The sequence below is a fragment of the Grammomys surdaster genome, unplaced genomic scaffold (genome assembly GCF_004785775.1).
Source record: "Grammomys surdaster isolate TR1022 unplaced genomic scaffold, NIH_TR_1.0 126178, whole genome shotgun sequence".
NCBI lineage: Eukaryota > Metazoa > Chordata > Mammalia > Rodentia > Muridae > Grammomys > Grammomys surdaster.
The window spans coordinates 8,281,732-8,299,745 of NW_021620984.1; the positions used below are offsets into that span (position 1 = coordinate 8,281,732).

The 18,014-nt window shown below is 45.4% G+C and overlaps 1 protein-coding gene across 1 annotated transcript; it reads left to right on the plus strand.

The window, feature by feature from the left end:
- The first annotated feature begins 4,819 nt into the window (after positions 1–4,819).
- Slc25a4 (solute carrier family 25 member 4) lies at positions 4,820–8,670 on the plus strand. The gene is made up of 4 exons (XM_028757673.1): positions 4,820–5,070; positions 6,334–6,820; positions 7,338–7,478; positions 8,228–8,670. Exons 1-4 carry the CDS (start codon positions 4,960–4,962, stop codon positions 8,383–8,385), a joined length of 897 nt encoding a protein of 298 aa, XP_028613506.1. The 5' UTR covers positions 4,820–4,959; the 3' UTR covers positions 8,386–8,670.
- The last annotated feature ends 9,344 nt before the right edge of the window (positions 8,671–18,014 follow it).

Here is an 18,014-nt window from a genome sequence, read left to right on the forward strand (position 1 = left end):
TACCTACTTAATAGTTAATGTCAGATGCTGCAGAGATGGCTCAGCAGTTAGGAGCCTGGCTGCTCTTCCAGAGGACTCAGGTTCTGCTCCTAACATCCGTGTGGCAGCTAACAACCATCTACAATTCCAGTTCCAGAGAGGTCTGATGCCCTTTTCTGGCTTCTTTGGGAACTCTGTGCATGTGGTGCATGGAGATCCACCGATACGTGTAAAAATCAGTAAATCTTGGGAAAAAATATGTTGGGATATCCACGAATGGTATAGAGAAAAGTAAAATTGGATCCATATATCCTTATCATGACGTTTTTCATTGGTTTGTTTTAAAACTTACTATGCAGCTCTGACTGGTTTGGAATTTGCTATGTAGACCAGGCTGGCCTCTTGAACTTACAGACACACACCTGCCTTTGCTTTCCAAATGCTGACATTAAAGGTATATGCCAGCATACAAACATTATGTTAGATATATTAAAAATAACTGAAAATGCTTTTTTCCAGAATACAAGAAAATAGACTAGTATACCTATGAGGAGCCAATAATCTGCTTATAGAAAAATATTTTATGTTAATATGTACAGTATAAATTTATTTTACAGCTCAATAAAATAGCACTAATAGGACAATATGATAGAACAAAAAATCAAATAAGAAACAAAATTAAAAATTACTCAATGTATTTATTGTCTCAAGTGCATAATTGTTAATATAAATACTCTGCTTTTGTGTCAGTGTTCAAGGAAGACTAAAAGTTTGCACACGTGCACACATGTATATAAATACATAAAAGAAAGAAAATAAATTCCGCCAAGTTAAAATGCATCATATAGCATACACACAACTTCATCACAAACTCATGAAGTGCCACAAACAACTAAAAGATGTTCTTTTTAGGGCAGTGTTGGAGTAGGATCTATGCTATACAAGACCCCATTATATTATTGGTGGTCCGATTTCCCAAGAATAATCTATTTTATTTAGCTAGGTGTATGAAAGGTGGTGATGGTGGTGGTGGATCAGAGGACAACTTTCAAGAATCAGTTGTCTCCTTCTACCATGTTGGGCCTGGGGATGAAACTCAGATCATCAGGTTTAGCAGCAAGCACCTTTATCTGCTGATCCATCTAAGTGGCCCAAGAATACTTGTTGAATTATTTCAAGAGCTACAAAACCTTTAAAATGCCCATGTATCCATTCTATTATGGGATCATAGTAGAAGGAAACAAAGTAAAGGAAGGCTTTGCAAGAGTGTTTAAGTAGCAACATTGTTTTTCATTGATACAAATAAGCAACATCTCTATTGAATACGGAGAAGTCTAGCTGGTGCCTACCTAGAGATTTCATCCCTGCAGAGTAGCGTTCATGCTACTAGAAAGTACTCTGCACATTACCAAAGGAGAAAGGTAAGCATCAACCCTGCTACAAAACCTTTGATCTACAATGGTGACCTGCCTGCAAGATACGCTAGTGCTAGTGGCATAAAATTTGCGGGAGTAATTAGCCAGTATTTGATTTAAGGTCCACTCCATGAGATCGGACTCATACCCAATGCTACTTGGGTGACCAAGAACTTGAGACTTAATGGGCCAAGAGCCTAGGAGAAAACCGAACATAGCCAGAAGATGACTCCCAATGACATTCTGCTGTGATCATAAACCCATGCCTTGCTTAGTCATCCATCATCAGAGACGCTTCCTCCTACAGTAGAGACCCAAGTCAGAAAATATGCACAGCAAGCAACCTTGGAACACTCAGCCCTAAGTGGAATGTCTCCATCAAATCCCTCCCCTCAGGGCCCAGGGAATTCTTTGAAAGCAGAGGAAAAAAGACGGTGCCAGATGGGATGGAGGGTGCCAGGAAACAAGGTTCCTCTAAATCAACATGGCTAATGCACACATAAACTCACTGAGAATGGGAACAAGCACAGGGCCTACATGGGTCTGCACTGGATGGGGCCCAAAAGCTCAAAGGAGATGGTAGCACACACTACCATTCCTAATCCGGAAGCTGTAACAATTTGCAAATGAAAATTTAGTTTTCTCTAAGAGAGTCTCACCAGGGAGCAAATCACTCTTAAGAGTAGGCTCGGCAGACGACCGCCAACAGACTGGAAACTCAATGCTATCTTGGAAGTTACACAAGAAATGCAATATTAGTTTTCTCTAAGGGAGTCTCACCAGGGAGCAAACCGTCCTTAAGAGTAGGCTCAGCAGGAGATGGTCAACAGAACTAAAACTCAATGGTACCTTTGAAGTTAATGTTAATGCTGAGTCTGGGCTTTTGTTTTGTTTCTTGTTTGTTTTAAACCTTAAGGTCCTTTGCATATAACTGTTTAGTCTCAACCCCAAGGCAAATGGCTTTCAGAGGTGCCTATTTAACATATCAGTGCTGACCAGGCAGCCAGGTTCTCCTAGGATCCTTCAGTCCTTACACACAGTACTGTGACACAATCTGTTCCAGGTTCCTTCTGATTGGTATACCATGACCCCTACCATAAACCTCGCAAGCCCAGGGGCTGGAGTATCCTTCCTCCAGCTGCCCTTCCCTATATAATCCAGCCATTTTGGTTACCTGATCCTTTTTCTTTCTACCCTACTGGCCTCTTGGTCTGGCTTTCCTCTTTCCCCTTCCCTCTTTCCTCACGTGGCTAACTCAGGGTCTTGTTCACCCTGCCTCTGGCTATGCTTTCCCTTTTACCTACAATAAACCTCCTCCTTCACCATACCTAGGCTCAGTCATGTTTTCCTTTTTAATTTCTTTTCATTCAGTTATATCATGGCTTCTGGTTTAGTGGTTTTAGTGGGATTCTTGTGTATGCAGAGATGTGTGTTTCTTGTGCTTTTTCTTTGTCTCCTTTTCTTCTGTTTGTTCTGCCCTATTCCTATTTGTTTGTTTTTGTTTTCTTATTATTGTATCTTACATTATTCCTTACATGACTGTTTTCTAATGAGAGTCAGGAAGGGTGTGGATCTGGATTGGAGTGGGAGAGAAACTGGGAAAACCATAATCAGAATATAATGTATGAAAAAAAAGCCCTCCATATTTTCAATAAAAGAAAAAAAAGGTTGCAAATTTGCTTTTACCCTTAATAAATGGAAAAGTCATATCATATAAAAAACAAATAGGTAAATAAGTAGGCACCCTCTAACACAGAACTGAAAGGAAATGGCTTCATTTTAATATTTATAGAGCCAAATGGAGTAGATACATACATATGACTAACATATGGAAATTGCTGTGTAAAACTGTGATGGACACACTGAACTTCAAGGTCCTTGGAGGTGGCTCAAGGTGCTACTTGTGTTTCCTTTCGAGGCCACTCTTCCTGGTATACAGTGATTGCTCAGCTAGTGTCTGTTAGAAGGAGCACAGAGATGGCTTTTGTGTTTGTCTGAGCTTCCGTCTCCTTTGACCTCTAGCAACATTGTAACAAGTCCTGGCCTTGTTTCTCCCTAACTCTAACCTGCCGCAACTGCAAATAAATACATCACCTATGTGTTCCTGGCAGCCAGCCAGTGACCTCTGCTCTACTAAGTCTTTAAGCTCTGAGAGACACATGGCCGCAGCTCAATCAACACCTAACATGAAGTGTGCATGGATCAGCAAACATTTAAAAACATGAACTGCCTTGTCAGATGTCCAAACGAAGGTTCGTAAATGTGGGAAAAGAATGAAGTAAGGGGCTTGAAGTTAAAAAACAAAACACTAATAGGACTCATCCTTGTGGAAAATATGCAATTCTATTAGAACTGGCTTAAAAGAGGTAAGGGAAACTAAATCTCACATCTATATATTTAAAAAATTAATTGCAATCACTTTCCCGGGATTAGATAGCGCCTAGGCTCCACAACCTCAAATTGCCTATTACAGAGGCAGACACAGCCAAGGATTCGACCTTCCCGAAAGGCTGAGGACTCTGTTCCTTAAGAAGCCGCCAGCCAACTGGAACCATCCTGCACAGAATATGGTTGACGTTCCCTTAAGAGCAGAGCGTTCATTCAAGCCCTTTAGAGGTCTGTCTACAAGAGAATCCCAGGAGCTGAGAGATAGAGGGGCTAATAAAGGAGGGTCTTTTCCTTAGGAGTCCTCGGGCTGGATGTCGGTGTGACAGGCTGAGTTAACAGAAAAGCGACACATCCACATTCACTGCCAAAACAAGAATCCACCTAGCGTCCCTGTATTCCGCTTTTTTTTTTTTTCTCCTGATGGCGCAGAATGCCGGGCGCATACATATTTCCTAACAGATTGAATGGTTCAAGGATTGAATGGAGAGAAGTTGGAGACAGGAGCTTGCCCGCTACTATGAGGCAATAGCGGCGTTAAAAAGATGTTAGCGTGTATTTGGGAGGAGTATGATTTCTTTGGAGAAACGCAGAGCTCTGCAGAGGCCCGAATCCAGGCAGTGAGCTCTAGATGGAAACGCCCTGACAACGGGAAGGGGTGGGAAGCCTGAAACCTTCTTGGCCAAAAGCACAATGGTGCAGGATCGAGGTCAAAGAGAGCTTCCCTTGAAGCATCGGGCCCCCTCTCTGTCCCCAGGTCGTCCCCAGGCTAAATCCTCGCGAGCTATAAATACAACGGCCCACAGGCAGCAGAGACACGGTGTTCCCTCGGCTCGCTGGGACAGATAACATGAATTTGCCCTTTAAACGTCCCAAGCTGTAGGCACAGCCCCCAACCCACCCCTAGCTCCCGGAAGCGTCTTCGCCCCCAATGCCCTCTGCAAAGGAGGGGGATGGAGAGGGGCTGTCCGGGGACCAGCCTAGCCAATGCGCGCTGCGCGCTCGCCGGGGTCCCTCCTCCTCTCGCGAGACGCGGAGCCGGGGATATAAGGAGGGCTGCGGTCAGGCGGGCGGTCCCTTCGCGTCGTGCAGGGACGGAGACGGGGTGGCGGTGCCTGGCCGGGCGTAGGCAAGAGCAAAAGAGCGGCTCCTTGCAGGCTGTGCGCGCCCGGCTTTCAGCATGGGGGATCAGGCTTTGAGCTTCCTTAAGGACTTCCTGGCAGGTGGCATCGCCGCCGCCGTCTCCAAGACCGCGGTCGCCCCGATCGAGAGGGTCAAACTGCTGCTGCAGGTAAGGACGGCGCGGTGTGTGTGTGTAGGGGGGCGATCGGGGTGCGGCAGGGCGCGGGGATGCGGGCACGGTGCGCGCGACAGGGCGCAGGGATGCGGGCGGGGCGCGGGGATGCTGCGGCGCGCGCGCGCTGCGCTGCGGAAAATCTGTGCTAGGCCGCAAGCCCGGGGCCTACGCGAAGGAGAAGGTGCCCTCTACGCAGATACAGGTCCAGCGTCAGTGGCAGATTCCTGGTGTCGGGTGGCGCCTGCGTTGGGGTGTCTATATATGGAAACCCACCCCGAAGCTGGTCTACCTCGAGCCAGATCCTTTGCCCGGTACAGCAAGCGGCATTCCATCCAAGGCCTCTTAGGCAGGCCTCACCCTTTGGCCACATCCTTTGCACCTTATCTGCATCCACCGTTTACAATAGAAGCATCAGATTAATCATTGACTGGGGATCGCTCCGTGTCGCGTGCCCTGCGCGATAACTTGACATTGATTTCATTCATCTTTCTATAACCTCTGCAAGATCCGAATCATCCTTGGCCCGTATTCACGCATGGAGACACTGAGGCAGAAATTCAGAAGTAATATTCAGGATAAATTCAGACCGCTTTATCCATCTTGTCCGCATATAATTTTCTCCTCGGTCATTGAAGGGCCTGTCATCATCTGGTCCATCCCAAAGGCAAACGCTATTCAGTGGGGTTACAGCAGTAGTAACCAAATCTGTTATCTGAATTACCTGCTTGAAAATTTTCAGACACCTACACTTAAGACAACCTTGTCTCAAGGGACAGTTAATGTCCCTTGTGAACAAGGGACATTAGTAAAGCAGGGGAATTGTCATCTGCTCTCCATGTTAAGAGCCCTTGAGGGAGGGATCTTTATTTGCATTTCCCATAAGCCTGCAGGGAATTTTCCTCAACTGCCCTTATAATGACTAAAAATTGGATTGCTTTTTAGCTTAGCCAAGTAACTAACATTTATTGATATTTTCTTGATAACTGATTTCCTGATACATTAAAAAAAAACAATTGGAATTCTCTCTTGTCTCTTGAAAGGGAAAGATGGGGTAGATTCCTGGGCGCGTAGTGCACATTTGTGCATTTGGGAGGCTAACACAGGAAGATTTTTGAGTTCCAGGCTAGCCTGGACTATATAGGATGACCATATCAAAACAAAAACAAGAAAATGAAACTTGAGGAAATACAAACCTCTTTTTTCCATTTTCCCTTCTTCTCCCTGCCTGTCCTCTGTCACCCGCATCCCCCAAACTAGGTCCAGCATGCCAGCAAACAGATCAGTGCAGAGAAACAGTACAAAGGCATCATTGATTGTGTCGTGAGAATCCCCAAGGAGCAGGGCTTTCTCTCCTTCTGGAGGGGTAACCTGGCCAACGTGATCCGGTACTTCCCCACCCAAGCTCTGAACTTCGCCTTCAAGGACAAGTACAAGCAGATCTTCCTGGGAGGTGTGGATCGTCATAAGCAGTTCTGGCGCTACTTCGCTGGTAACCTGGCCTCTGGCGGGGCAGCTGGGGCCACTTCCCTCTGCTTCGTCTACCCGCTGGACTTTGCTAGGACCAGGCTGGCTGCCGACGTGGGCAAGGGATCTGCCCAGCGTGAGTTCAATGGGCTGGGCGACTGTCTCACCAAGATCTTCAAGTCTGATGGCCTGAAGGGTCTCTACCAGGGTTTCAGTGTCTCTGTCCAGGGCATCATCATCTACAGAGCTGCCTACTTTGGAGTCTATGACACTGCCAAGGGTGAGAGGGGGAGGGGCTTTGGGGTGGAAGGTGGGAGGGAGGGGGTATGGAGAGAGGATTCTGTATGACCTATGGTTCCACAATGACCTTTGCGTCTATTAGTTGCCCTTCCTACCTCTGAGCTAACCTGAGTTCTGAGGAGGTGATGTGATGTGGTTTGTACAAACCAGTAAGCAAAGGAGCCTCTGTGTCCCATACTGGTAAATACTGGTAAATACTGTGGCTTTGAGCTACTCAGAGGACGCAAAGCCTCCCTCTAACCCAACACAGTTGTTAGTCACTCAGTTGAACTCAAATCGAGCTCAACAGAGCTGTAGCCTCCTTGGGTTAAGGGAAGGCAGCAGCCAACTTTGGTTGGTTGCCTGGTTACATGTAAGGGATCTCTGGGAGGAGCTGGTTCTCATGGAAAGCTAGCATATGGAGTTGGGTCAGTAGCCTTGTCTTCCCGTCACCTGCTTTTTACCATGCTGCTGAGAGAAGCACCTGACAGCTATTTGCTTCTTGGCTCTGCTCACAGGGATGCTGCCAGACCCCAAGAATGTGCACATTATTGTGAGCTGGATGATTGCCCAGAGTGTGACAGCGGTGGCGGGGCTGGTGTCCTATCCATTTGACACTGTTCGTCGTAGGATGATGATGCAGTCTGGCCGGAAAGGGGGTAAGCATGAACTCCCCTAGTGGGAATCTTAGCTTTTACCCCTAGAGAACAAACACTCAGAAGTGCTAAGAGACCTTGTTTTTTTTTCTAAGTTGAAAGGCAAAATTTCTCTGTAAGGACTTCAGAAACTGAGACTATAATTTCTCCTTTAGCTTTTCCTCAAGGGATTTTTTTTCCCTTTTTATTAAAGAAATTGTAAGAATGTAACAAATTGAAGTTTTTAGAGTTGGCCCGAGGCATTGACAGCCTGGGTGCATAAGCAAGGGCGGAGAAGTAATTAGCTGTAGACTGGAAACCCCTGCTCCCTCTTATAGTTATTGGAAATGTAAATGAGACAAGATGTTTTAGCTAAATGAGGAATGGCCTGACCCATCCTGATTTGGTAGTTTTAGCTTCATAGGTAAAAGCATGAAACAGCCTTTCTTAAAGTTAAAAAAAATACACACACACCAAATGTGAGAGGATTTTGTACAACCCAACAATCATTCACTTTATTTTTTCCTTCTTAATCTTGGGCACTGTAATCTGAGACCAGGGCTTGTTTGCTCATCCATAGAAAGTTACTCAGAGAGTGTGACAGACACTCCGTCCTTACCCTGCCTTCCAGCTTCAGCCTGACAGTCTGTAAACTGGTTGAGTGCTTCAGTTTGTACATGACTGATCTTGAGTTTGCGAATCAAGGGTGGTAGAAGATAGCTTTAACTGTTACTCAGGAGGAAAGGAACCCTTACCCACATCTGTCTCCACAGCTGATATTATGTACACGGGGACACTTGACTGCTGGAGGAAGATTGCAAAAGATGAAGGAGCCAACGCTTTCTTCAAAGGTGCTTGGTCCAATGTATTGAGAGGCATGGGTGGTGCTTTTGTATTGGTATTGTATGATGAGATCAAAAAATATGTGTAATACTCAAGTTCACAAGTTCACAGATCCATTGTGTGATTTAACAGACTATTCTTAAGGAAATAAAAAGAGACAGATCTTGGATAAAACCAGACCATAAGGAATACCTCAGAAAAATGCTTCATTGAGTATTCATTAAACCACAGAAGTATTTTGTATTTATTTTACATTTAGATTCCCACAGAAAACAGAAGATAGCTTATCATACTTGTTCAATTAATTAACTGAAGTGATGCTGAAAAAGTAACTCAATGTGACTCATTAATAAAGACTACTCAATACACTTTATCTCCCTGAACTTATTAACTACTAACAGTGAAAAGCATCAGTGCATGTTTTTAGCGGGACACATTTGTCAGTGACTCCAGTGTGCATGCCCTATACTGAACCCGTTTTTCAAACCTAAGCAGGTCCTGTACTGTCTGACCACACTTGCTGAAGGCTCAGGTGTGGTAACATGAATAGAGCTCTCACAGTTCCCTACCTGACTTCCACAGTCTTTTGGGACGCTGAGCTTTGCTGAGCTTTCATTCACAGGGGTAAGAATGTTGCATGCTTAGAAAGTGCTCTGGTTTTTGTTTTGTTTTGTGTTTTTGTTTTTTCTTTTTTTTAAGTTCCTGCACAGAATTCTGATTCCTAGAAATTTCCAAGTGGACAGTGTTCATTGAAGAACACTTGTCTCAGTTTGGGCTGGAATAACAAAGTGCCACACACTAGCTCGTTCATAAGCCAACAAATGCATTCCTCATTGTTCTAAAACCTCAGAGTCTGTGAGGATCAGTTCTGGTGAGAGCCATCTGACTTCCAGATGGTTGGGAAGAGAGGAGAGCTCTCTGGAGTCCCTCTAGAAGGATACTAATCACAGTGACAGGCTTCACACTCAGATCTAACTTCTTCCTGAAGGACCTGTCTCCTAATACTACCATCTTGAGGGTTAGGATGGGGGTTTGGGGATTCACAGCCAACACTGAGTTCACCGTGTGAGTTATTAAGCTGGTTAGTATTTAGTGCCTAGGAGGCACTGAAAGTGACCCTGCCCTGCTTAAGTGGGAGAGAAGTTTAAAAAGTATTGTTACTTAGTTTGATACATTAAACCTTGACTGGGTAAACAGAAGTAGTTGGGGGGTGGGGGAGATGGGAGGACCTTGAAGGAAAGTAACCATCTAGGTATACAAAGTATCTGCTTGTACTTCCTTTCTGTGTCAGCTTAAGAACTAGGAGAAAAGCCTATTTGGGCTTGACTCTTAAGAGATCTGTGAGCAAGAGAAAGACAGGAATTTCAAGGGTGGGACATACAGGGAAATGGCTGGGGGCTAAAAGCCCTTACAGCTTTTGCTGAGGGCGCAGGGTTAGTTGCCAGCACCCACGTGGAAGCTGTCTGTAACCCCAGTTCCAGAGATCTCAGATGCTCTTCTGGTCTCCTTCAGTCCTAGGCACACAATGGTACACAAACATGCATACAGGCAAAACACTCAAATAAAATATAGGGTTTTATTATTTCAAGTGGAAAACAAGTACTTCTGGACAGGGAAAAGAGCAGATACTGGGCAAAACTTGGAAAGGAGGCAATAGTCTGGGAGGCAATAGTCTGCTTTCTGTATTTCCTGATAGAGAGCTTGGGGTTGTGATATCCAGGCCTTTCCAATTAACTCCTTCCTGTGGGTAAAACACTGGCTGCCTTGTTTTTGCCAGAGCAACCAAGGGGTGTGTGTGTGTGTGTGTGTTTTCCATTTCTAGAGTTACATCTAATCTCAGGCTAGGCCTCTAAATTGATGGAAAAGATTGGGAGATCTGTCAATCCAGTCTCCAAAGGACAAGGAGCAAATAATGCTGCTAGAGCCCTTCCAGATGTGTCCTTTCCAATCTAGAATAGTAAATGATGCATATAGAGACTAATAGGAAAAATACTTTTGTATTGCATACCTAAGACAGTATTTCCAAAACTAAGGATTTAGTCCCACAGGCCATGAAATGTTGTTGGGAGCTGACTGCAGTGAACTAAGGGGTGGGGGTCATTAGAGGACAACCAAGAGCCAAGTTGTTTTGTAGCCTGCCTTCCTGTGGCATTCGGTGGGGAGTTGAGTGAGGAGCTTGCCAGGCATCAAGCGTGTGCACTCAGACACACACACACACATACTGAGTCTGCGCATGACCCAGTTACAGGCATTCTCCTGCCTGCTGTAGTTAAACCCAGTGCCCTTTGCTTCCAGAGTCCTGCTGAGCGGCTGCTTCTATAGCGATTTCACTCAAGAGGAATTCCTAGAATGAGGCCAGTGACAGAATGTTGGGACCAGGCAGGAAGGGGAAGGTGGACAGGAAGGATTTCCCTTTGGTCCTATTACTGCACCATCAAGGTACAAAGCTCTCAAACCTGAAAGTCTGGGGAAAGGGGTCTCATTAAGGTGAAAACCTAGAATTCCCTGCCAGACTAAGACCCCACCTCTGGGAATCTTTCCCCCAAAGCTATAACTATAGACATGTCTTTATCCACCTTTGATTTTCAGTGTATGAGGAAAACTATGAAATTGTAATTCTAGAGGGAGGTGCTTGCTGCCATACCTAAAGACCAGAGTTTAACCGCCTGGGACTCAAAAGGCTGTAAAACATTGACTCTTCCAAGTTGTTCTTGGACCTCAATATATGTGCACTGTGCCACATGCAGGTCCCTCCCCCGCCATAGTACATCAATTGAAAAAAAAAATTAAGTCTGAGAGATGCCATCTACAACCTCAAGAGTTTCCATTATGATTCAAAACAGAGAACCTGGCTTGGAAAAGATGGCTCAGTGGTTAAGAGTACAGCTTGAGCACCCTACTCAAGTTTGAAGCAATTTACAACCACCTGTAATTCCAGCTATAGGGGACCCAACACTAGACCCCCAGACCCCCTGCATGCAGGTGGTGCATATACTCACCTACACTCAAGCATACATAAATAGAAACAAAAGCAAAAGACATGCTACCATCAGTCAGAAGCAAAAGCACGAGAAAACGGAAATAACGTGTCATCAAAGAGACATTATTTCAAAAACTGATGCCAAATGCAGCAGGTCAAAAATAAGGCAAAGGCTTTGACATCTGGACTGGCTGGTTTTGTCAACTTCACCCAAGCTAAAATCATCAGAAAGGAGGAAGCCTCAATTAAGAAAACGCCACCTTAAAATCCTGCTGTAGACAGCATCTTGTAGGCCAGTGGTTCTCAACCTTCCTAATGCTGCAAGCCTTTTAACACAGTTCCTCATGCTGTGGTGACCTCTAACCATTAAAATTTTATCACTACTTTATAACTAATTTTGCTACGGTTATAAATTCTAATGTAACTATCTGATATGTAATCCCGGTGGACCCACATGTTGAGAACCACTGCTGTGGGGATTTTTGGTTTTTTGTCTTCCTTAGTGATTGATGGGGGAGGACCTAGTCCATTATGGATGGGGCCATCCCTGAGCTGGTGGTCCTGGGTTCTAAAAGAAACCAGGCTAAACAAGCCACATGGAGCAATGGAGTATGCAGTGCTAATTCTCTGCATCAGCTCCTGCCTGCCTCTAGGTTCCTGTCCTGGTTGAGTTTCTGTCCTGATTTCCATTCATGATGAACTGTGATGTGGAAGCGTAAGCTGAATAAACCCTTCCTCCCCAAGTTGCTTTGGTCATGGTGTTTTCCTCACAGGAATAATTTAACCTTGACTAAGAAGGCATTTGACATGAACTTATCATTAACGATCTGAATTCAGACTGGCATAAGGAGGTAAGCAAGGTGTGGTGGTTTGAATGAAAATGGCCTCCATAGACACATGTATTCCAGGTGGTTGGTCCCTAGTTGTGAAAGGGCAACATATTTGTCTCCATTTAAGGAACCCATTTGTCACTATTTTAAGGGTCAGGCCTAATTTCAAAAAAGGCCATAAGACACCAGAGTTAGAAATAGACCATAAGTCTCAGAAACTAAGTCATAAGACACCAGCTCTAAGAACAGACCTTAAAACCTAGAACAAGATCATAAAACCCCCTCCCAAAGAACAGCCTAGAGATAACCACAAAAATGGAGAAAAATCGTATCTCAAAATGGGCCGTTTACACTTGGACAAACCTTTTTTATCATAGCAGAGAGCCTGAGACTCCGAGTATCCGCAGGACTGATGTACATAAGAATGTAGACCTCTGACCACCTGTGAGTCCCTAACACCCACCAGTAAAATTTTAGATTACCTAATCCTAGAGAGTTCTCCCAGTTCTCTATAAAGGCCTGTGTGCTTTTGTCTTGGGTCGCCATTTTAGAGAATGGTTGACTCCCATATGCTGGTTGTTCTGCAGAATAAATGCTTTTTGTTTTTACATACTGAGTCTGGGGTCTTCCTTTAGCAATTTCAGACCCTTACATTTGGTGCATGGGCCTGGAAATGCTGGGGTCCCCCTTGACATAATAACAGTAGAGGGTTTTTTAGACGACAGTTGACTACCAATCAGTGAGTTGGGGCACGCCTCTGTGTGCTGTGTCTTGTTTTTGTCTTGTTCCCAGGAGTCTTGTCTTGTTCAGTGTGGGGTGATTTCTTTTGTCTGCACAACCTAGAGGCCAAACGGAGGTAGTGCAGGAGTACGCAGGTCCCTCCTGGCTGGGGGTTGGGGAGGGTTGGAGGGTGCTCCCCTGCCCTGTTCAGTTGACAGAGAGCTCCATTCTGACCCAGGTCTTGGTGGAAGCTAACACGTTCTTCCCAGCAGGCAGAGGCTGCTCCAGGGATAGGCCACCATTTCTGGACTCCTTTCAGTTGGAGTCAGAGAACACGAGTCCAACACAGGCTTTGGTAGAGACTGGCAGGATGCTCCTGATTGGCAGAGCCCATTTTGGGGGCTAGGCCACCATCGACTTCCTTTTGATTTCGTTCCTGGACCCCTGTAGGCTTGTTTTCATGTTTCTGTCTTTGTGTTTTATTTGTTCTTTTTTATTTTCTTGAGAACTACCATGGGGCAGGCCACGAGCCCCACCCCACCAGACCTTGCCCAGTCCCACTGCACTTCAAGGACTTCAAAGGCCTGGTGGGGAATTTGGGCTTAACTGTACAGTCAGGAGACTGGCTGGTTTTTACAGGAATAACACTTTCCACCTTCCAACTACCTACTTGGTTAAAGGTATCATGTATGGAAATCCTGGGCACCCCGACCAGGTTCCATACATCACTGTCTGACCACATCTGATGGAGAGCCCCCCTAAGGCCTTTCCTACCACCTATCCCATCGATCTTACAGGTGAAGGAGATAGAGCCACCAAAAAATTGTAAGCCAACAGTCCTAGCCCCCTTGGCTCTGGAGGAAAACTCCTTCCTGTCCCCTTATCACCCTATCCTGGTGCTCGGCCATCCCTTGAAAATGGCAGATGCTGATCTGGGACCTGGGGAAGTGAGAGGGGACACAGCTAGCCCTCCCTCCACACGAGCCCACACAACAGGGCAGACAGATACCACCACAATCACACTGCCCTTGCAGGCGACTGGTTCTCCACACATCCCCCTTTCCACTAGTGATCAATACAACTAGAAGATGCAAGATCCCAAGAGTCCTGAGAAACTTTCTGCCTTCATAGACATAGTAGACTTTATAATGGTTATTCACTAGACCACTTGAGATGATTGACAACAGCTCTTATAGGTGGCAGCCCGGAAACTGGTTCTGGGTGCAAATGGCCAGTCTATCACTGTACAAGCCAACATTGACACGGTTTTCCCCTTGGTTCGTCCTGATTGAGATCCCAACAATCCTATGGATGAAGAGAAGCTAAAAGTCTGTCACCAGGTTCTTATGAGAGGTCTCTGAAAGGCTGCTGGAGGAGGGGGGCACAAATTTGTCTAGGACAAGTTATACAGAGGTATAGAGGAGGAGCGTCCAAGGACATTTCTCAAGAGGTTATTAGAAGTCTACCATACCTATACACCTTAGACCTAGAGACTCTGACGTTCACTGAAAACTCCAATGGCTAAAAAGATTTAAAGATAAAACACATGGCTGACCTCTTGACTAGAGCCTGTTTAACAACAGGGAGACTCCAGAGGATACACAGACTTGGGGACTCCCCAAGGTACTACTAGCAGTACTAGAAGACCGGTAGCCTACCTAAACAATTAGACCTTGTCACATGAGAATGGCCAGCTTGCTTGAGTATGTGGCAGCCACTGCTTTCCTGGTCAAGGACACAGAGACAATCACCATGGGACAAGAACCCATTATAACCACCCCTCATGCCATCGAGGGAGTTATCAAAAAACCTCAGACCACTGGATATCTCATGCCCGGTTGGTACACTATCAATCCCTGCTCCTAAACCCACCCCACATTAAATACCATCCTGCCTCTGCTTTAAACTTGACCACTCTGCTCCCGAACCTAGACCTGAACATTATGAATAACTCCTCGATAGTGCTGAGTCACGTCCAGAGCCTGAGGCCAGACCTGACAGACCTCCCCTGGCTAGATCTACTTCACTGTCTACTTCACGGAAGAGAATGGTGTCACTGAAGGCGGAACCAGGTATAAGGGTGACCCAGTGACGGCTCCTGACTCTATAGTATGGGTCTCAACCCTACCTCCTGGGACTTCTGTTCAAAAAGCTAAATTATTTGCTTTGACTCAGGCCCTAAAACTGACAAAGGACAAAATTGCTAACATCCACAGACACCCGATACGCCTGTATATACAGAAAGGGGACTGCTCGTGACAGAAAGATTATCAAAAATAAAGACAGATTTGGGGCCTATTAGAGACACTATGGCTACCCCTCAAGGTAGTCATCGTCCACTGCCCAACAATAAATGCTCAAGTTAAACTCATGTGAAAATGAATCTATGGTCCAGTTGATGATTCTTAAACAACAATATCAGACCATAGAGACTCAAGGATTTGAGATGGGCCTTTCTCAAGGAGGGAATGAAAGGACAATATAAACTCTATCTCCATTTAAGGACCCCATTTGTCTCTGTTTTAAGGACCAGGCCTGATTTCAAAAAAAGGCCATAAGACACCAGCTTCAGAAATAGACCGTAAGTCCCAGAAACTAAGTCATAAGACACCAGCTCTAAGAACAGGCCATAAAATCCAGAACAAGATCATAAAGCCCGCTCCCAAAGAACAGCCTAAAAATGGAGAAATACCTCAAAATGAGCCATCTACACTGGACAGACCAATTTCATCATATGACTTAAGAATGTAGACCTCTGACCACCTGTGAGTACCTAACACCTACCAGTAAAATTTTAGGTTACCTAATCCTTCCAGAGAGTTTCTATGATTCCCTGTAAAATGGCCAGTGTGCCTTTGTCTGGGGTCGCCATTTTAAAGAATGGTTGACTCCCATATGCTGGTTGTTTCTACAGAATAAACACTCTTTCTTTTTACATACTATCTGTCTTAGGGTTTTATTGCTGTGAACAGACATCATGACCAAGGCAACTCTTATAAGGGATAACATTTCATTGGGGCTGGCTTACAGGTTCAGAGGTTCAGTCCATTATCAAGGTAGGAACATGGCATTATCCAGGCAGGCATGGTGCAGGAGGAGCTGAGAGTTCTACATCTTCATCTGAAGGCTGCTAGTAGAATACTGACTTCCAGGCAGCTAGGATGAGGGTCTTAAAGCCCACGCCCACAGTGACACACCTACTCCAACAGGGCCACATCTTCTAATACTGCCACTCCTTGGGCCAAGCATATAAAAACCATCACACTATCTGAGTCTGGGCTCTCCTTTCAGCAATTTTTGGATCCTTACAGTTGATGGAACTGTTTTGGGAAGGAAAAGGAGATGTGGCCTTGTTGAAGGAGGTATGTCACTCAGGGTGGTCTTAGAGGTTTCAAAAACCAATGCCAAGCCCAGTACCACTCTCTCTGCCTCAAATTTGTGGATAAGATATAAACTTTTAGCACTCCAGTGCCATGCCTGCCTGCTGCCATGCTTTCTGTCATGATTATCATGGACCAACTCTCTGAAACTGTAAGGAAACACAAAATTACATTGCTTTTATAATTTGCCTTGGTCATGGTGTCTCCTCATACCAAGGGAAGAGTGACGAGGATACCAGGTATTCTAGTTTCCTTTCTCTCACTGATAGGACACTTCGAACCAAAGGGACTATGGGCAGAAAGGGTTTATTAGTCTTAACATTGAGGAAAGTCGAGGTAGAAACATAAGGCAAGAAATTGAAAGCAGCCTTGTTTGCTGCTACACACACCATTACCTCCATCTAGGGAACTCACAACTGTGGCTGGCCCATGCTTGGCTTTCTTACATAGCCCAGGTACCACCTGCCCCAGGAATGGTGCCACCCACAGTAGGCTGACCCCCAACCTACATCAACTGACAAGATAATCTTCCACAGCCATGCCCACAGGCCAATGTGGTCTAAATAATCCCTCCCTTGGATCCTTTTCTCAAATGGCTTTAGGCTGTGTCAAGTTGACAGTTAAGTCTGTCCAGAACAATACAAATCTTAGGAAAGCTGTGGGAAGAAAGGTGGTAGGGGATACTTAGCCCACACCCTTGCCTAGCACCACTACTGGACAAAGCACTACGTGGACACTTGGGATAAAGACAAACCACACCTAGCTCCTGTAGAAGTTGTAAGACGACATTGGTTCCCCATCTCAGAGACAGTTCCTGACATAAACAAGTTGGAGAGAGTTGGCTTGGGCTTTCCTAGGTATCAGTCCCCCAGGGTGGAGATGATATGGTGAAACCAAATAATTGGAAGCAGGAAAGAGTATTGGAAGGGGCTGGGAAAGACAAGGCTGGTAGGCCATGTCTCAGGAATACCAAACCAGGCCCAACTGTTACCTTTCACCAGCTGCCAATGCTGCTATCTTCTTAAGAGCCTATCAAGAAACTGATATCCATTCAGAGCCCTTCTGATCTGTCTCCAGAAACACCAGCATAGATATAAAGAATGCACTTTTCTAGTCAGGATGCTTCTCAAGCCAACCGAGTTTTAAGGTTATTCCAAGAGAAGACAATCAAAATCTGGTGTGACAACTTACAGAATACAGTAAGTCCCCAAGTAGGGGGTTAGTGAGAACAAAAGCCAAGTGACTTACAGCTGAGGATACGTGTCAGGCAGTACAGACAGACAACCCGGGGTGCTTACTCACTTTGAGGCTTGAGGAAAGGCAGTGCACCAGGCAAGACAACTGCAAGAGCATCACAGACAGTAGGAATCGTGTGTAGAGATCAAACCAGCCTCAGCAGACTAAGAAAACACAGGAGGGCAGCTAGCACATCAGATACATGTTGGGAAACCCTGCTATTAAGGTCTGTCATGGCTGGACAGCTCGGCACAAAATGGACTCTCTTCTTCAGCATGCTTTCCTCTGCTCTGTCTGACCTTATCTGGGGAGCCCAACTCCCACATCCTCTACCTGAGGAATGTCACCTAGTCCTAGGAGAAATTACAGGTTCAACTTCCTTTCTCCTGATAAAAACCTGCACAACAAGCGCCTGGAATGCTTCTCCATGCAAATGAGGCATTCTCAGTACCTTAAGGCCCAGCCAATGTACATTCACCTGAAAAAAAACCCTTGCCGCCCTCGAAGATTTATATAGAGTCCTTGCTCCCTGTTCAACTCCCGAATAAAATATACATGCACAAGCTGTCTC

Bases quoted from the DNA above. Each gene is read 5' to 3' on its own strand.
- Slc25a4 (XM_028757673.1), top strand. From the start codon at position 4,960: ATGGGGGATCAGGCTTTGAGCTTCCTTAAGGACTTCCTGGCAGGTGGC. The intron at 5,071-6,333 runs GTAAGGACGGCG...CCCCCAAACTAG, and splicing joins GGGTCAAACTGCTGCTGCAG to GTCCAGCATGCCAGCAAACA. The intron at 7,479-8,227 runs GTAAGCATGAAC...CTGTCTCCACAG, and splicing joins GCAGTCTGGCCGGAAAGGGG to CTGATATTATGTACACGGGG.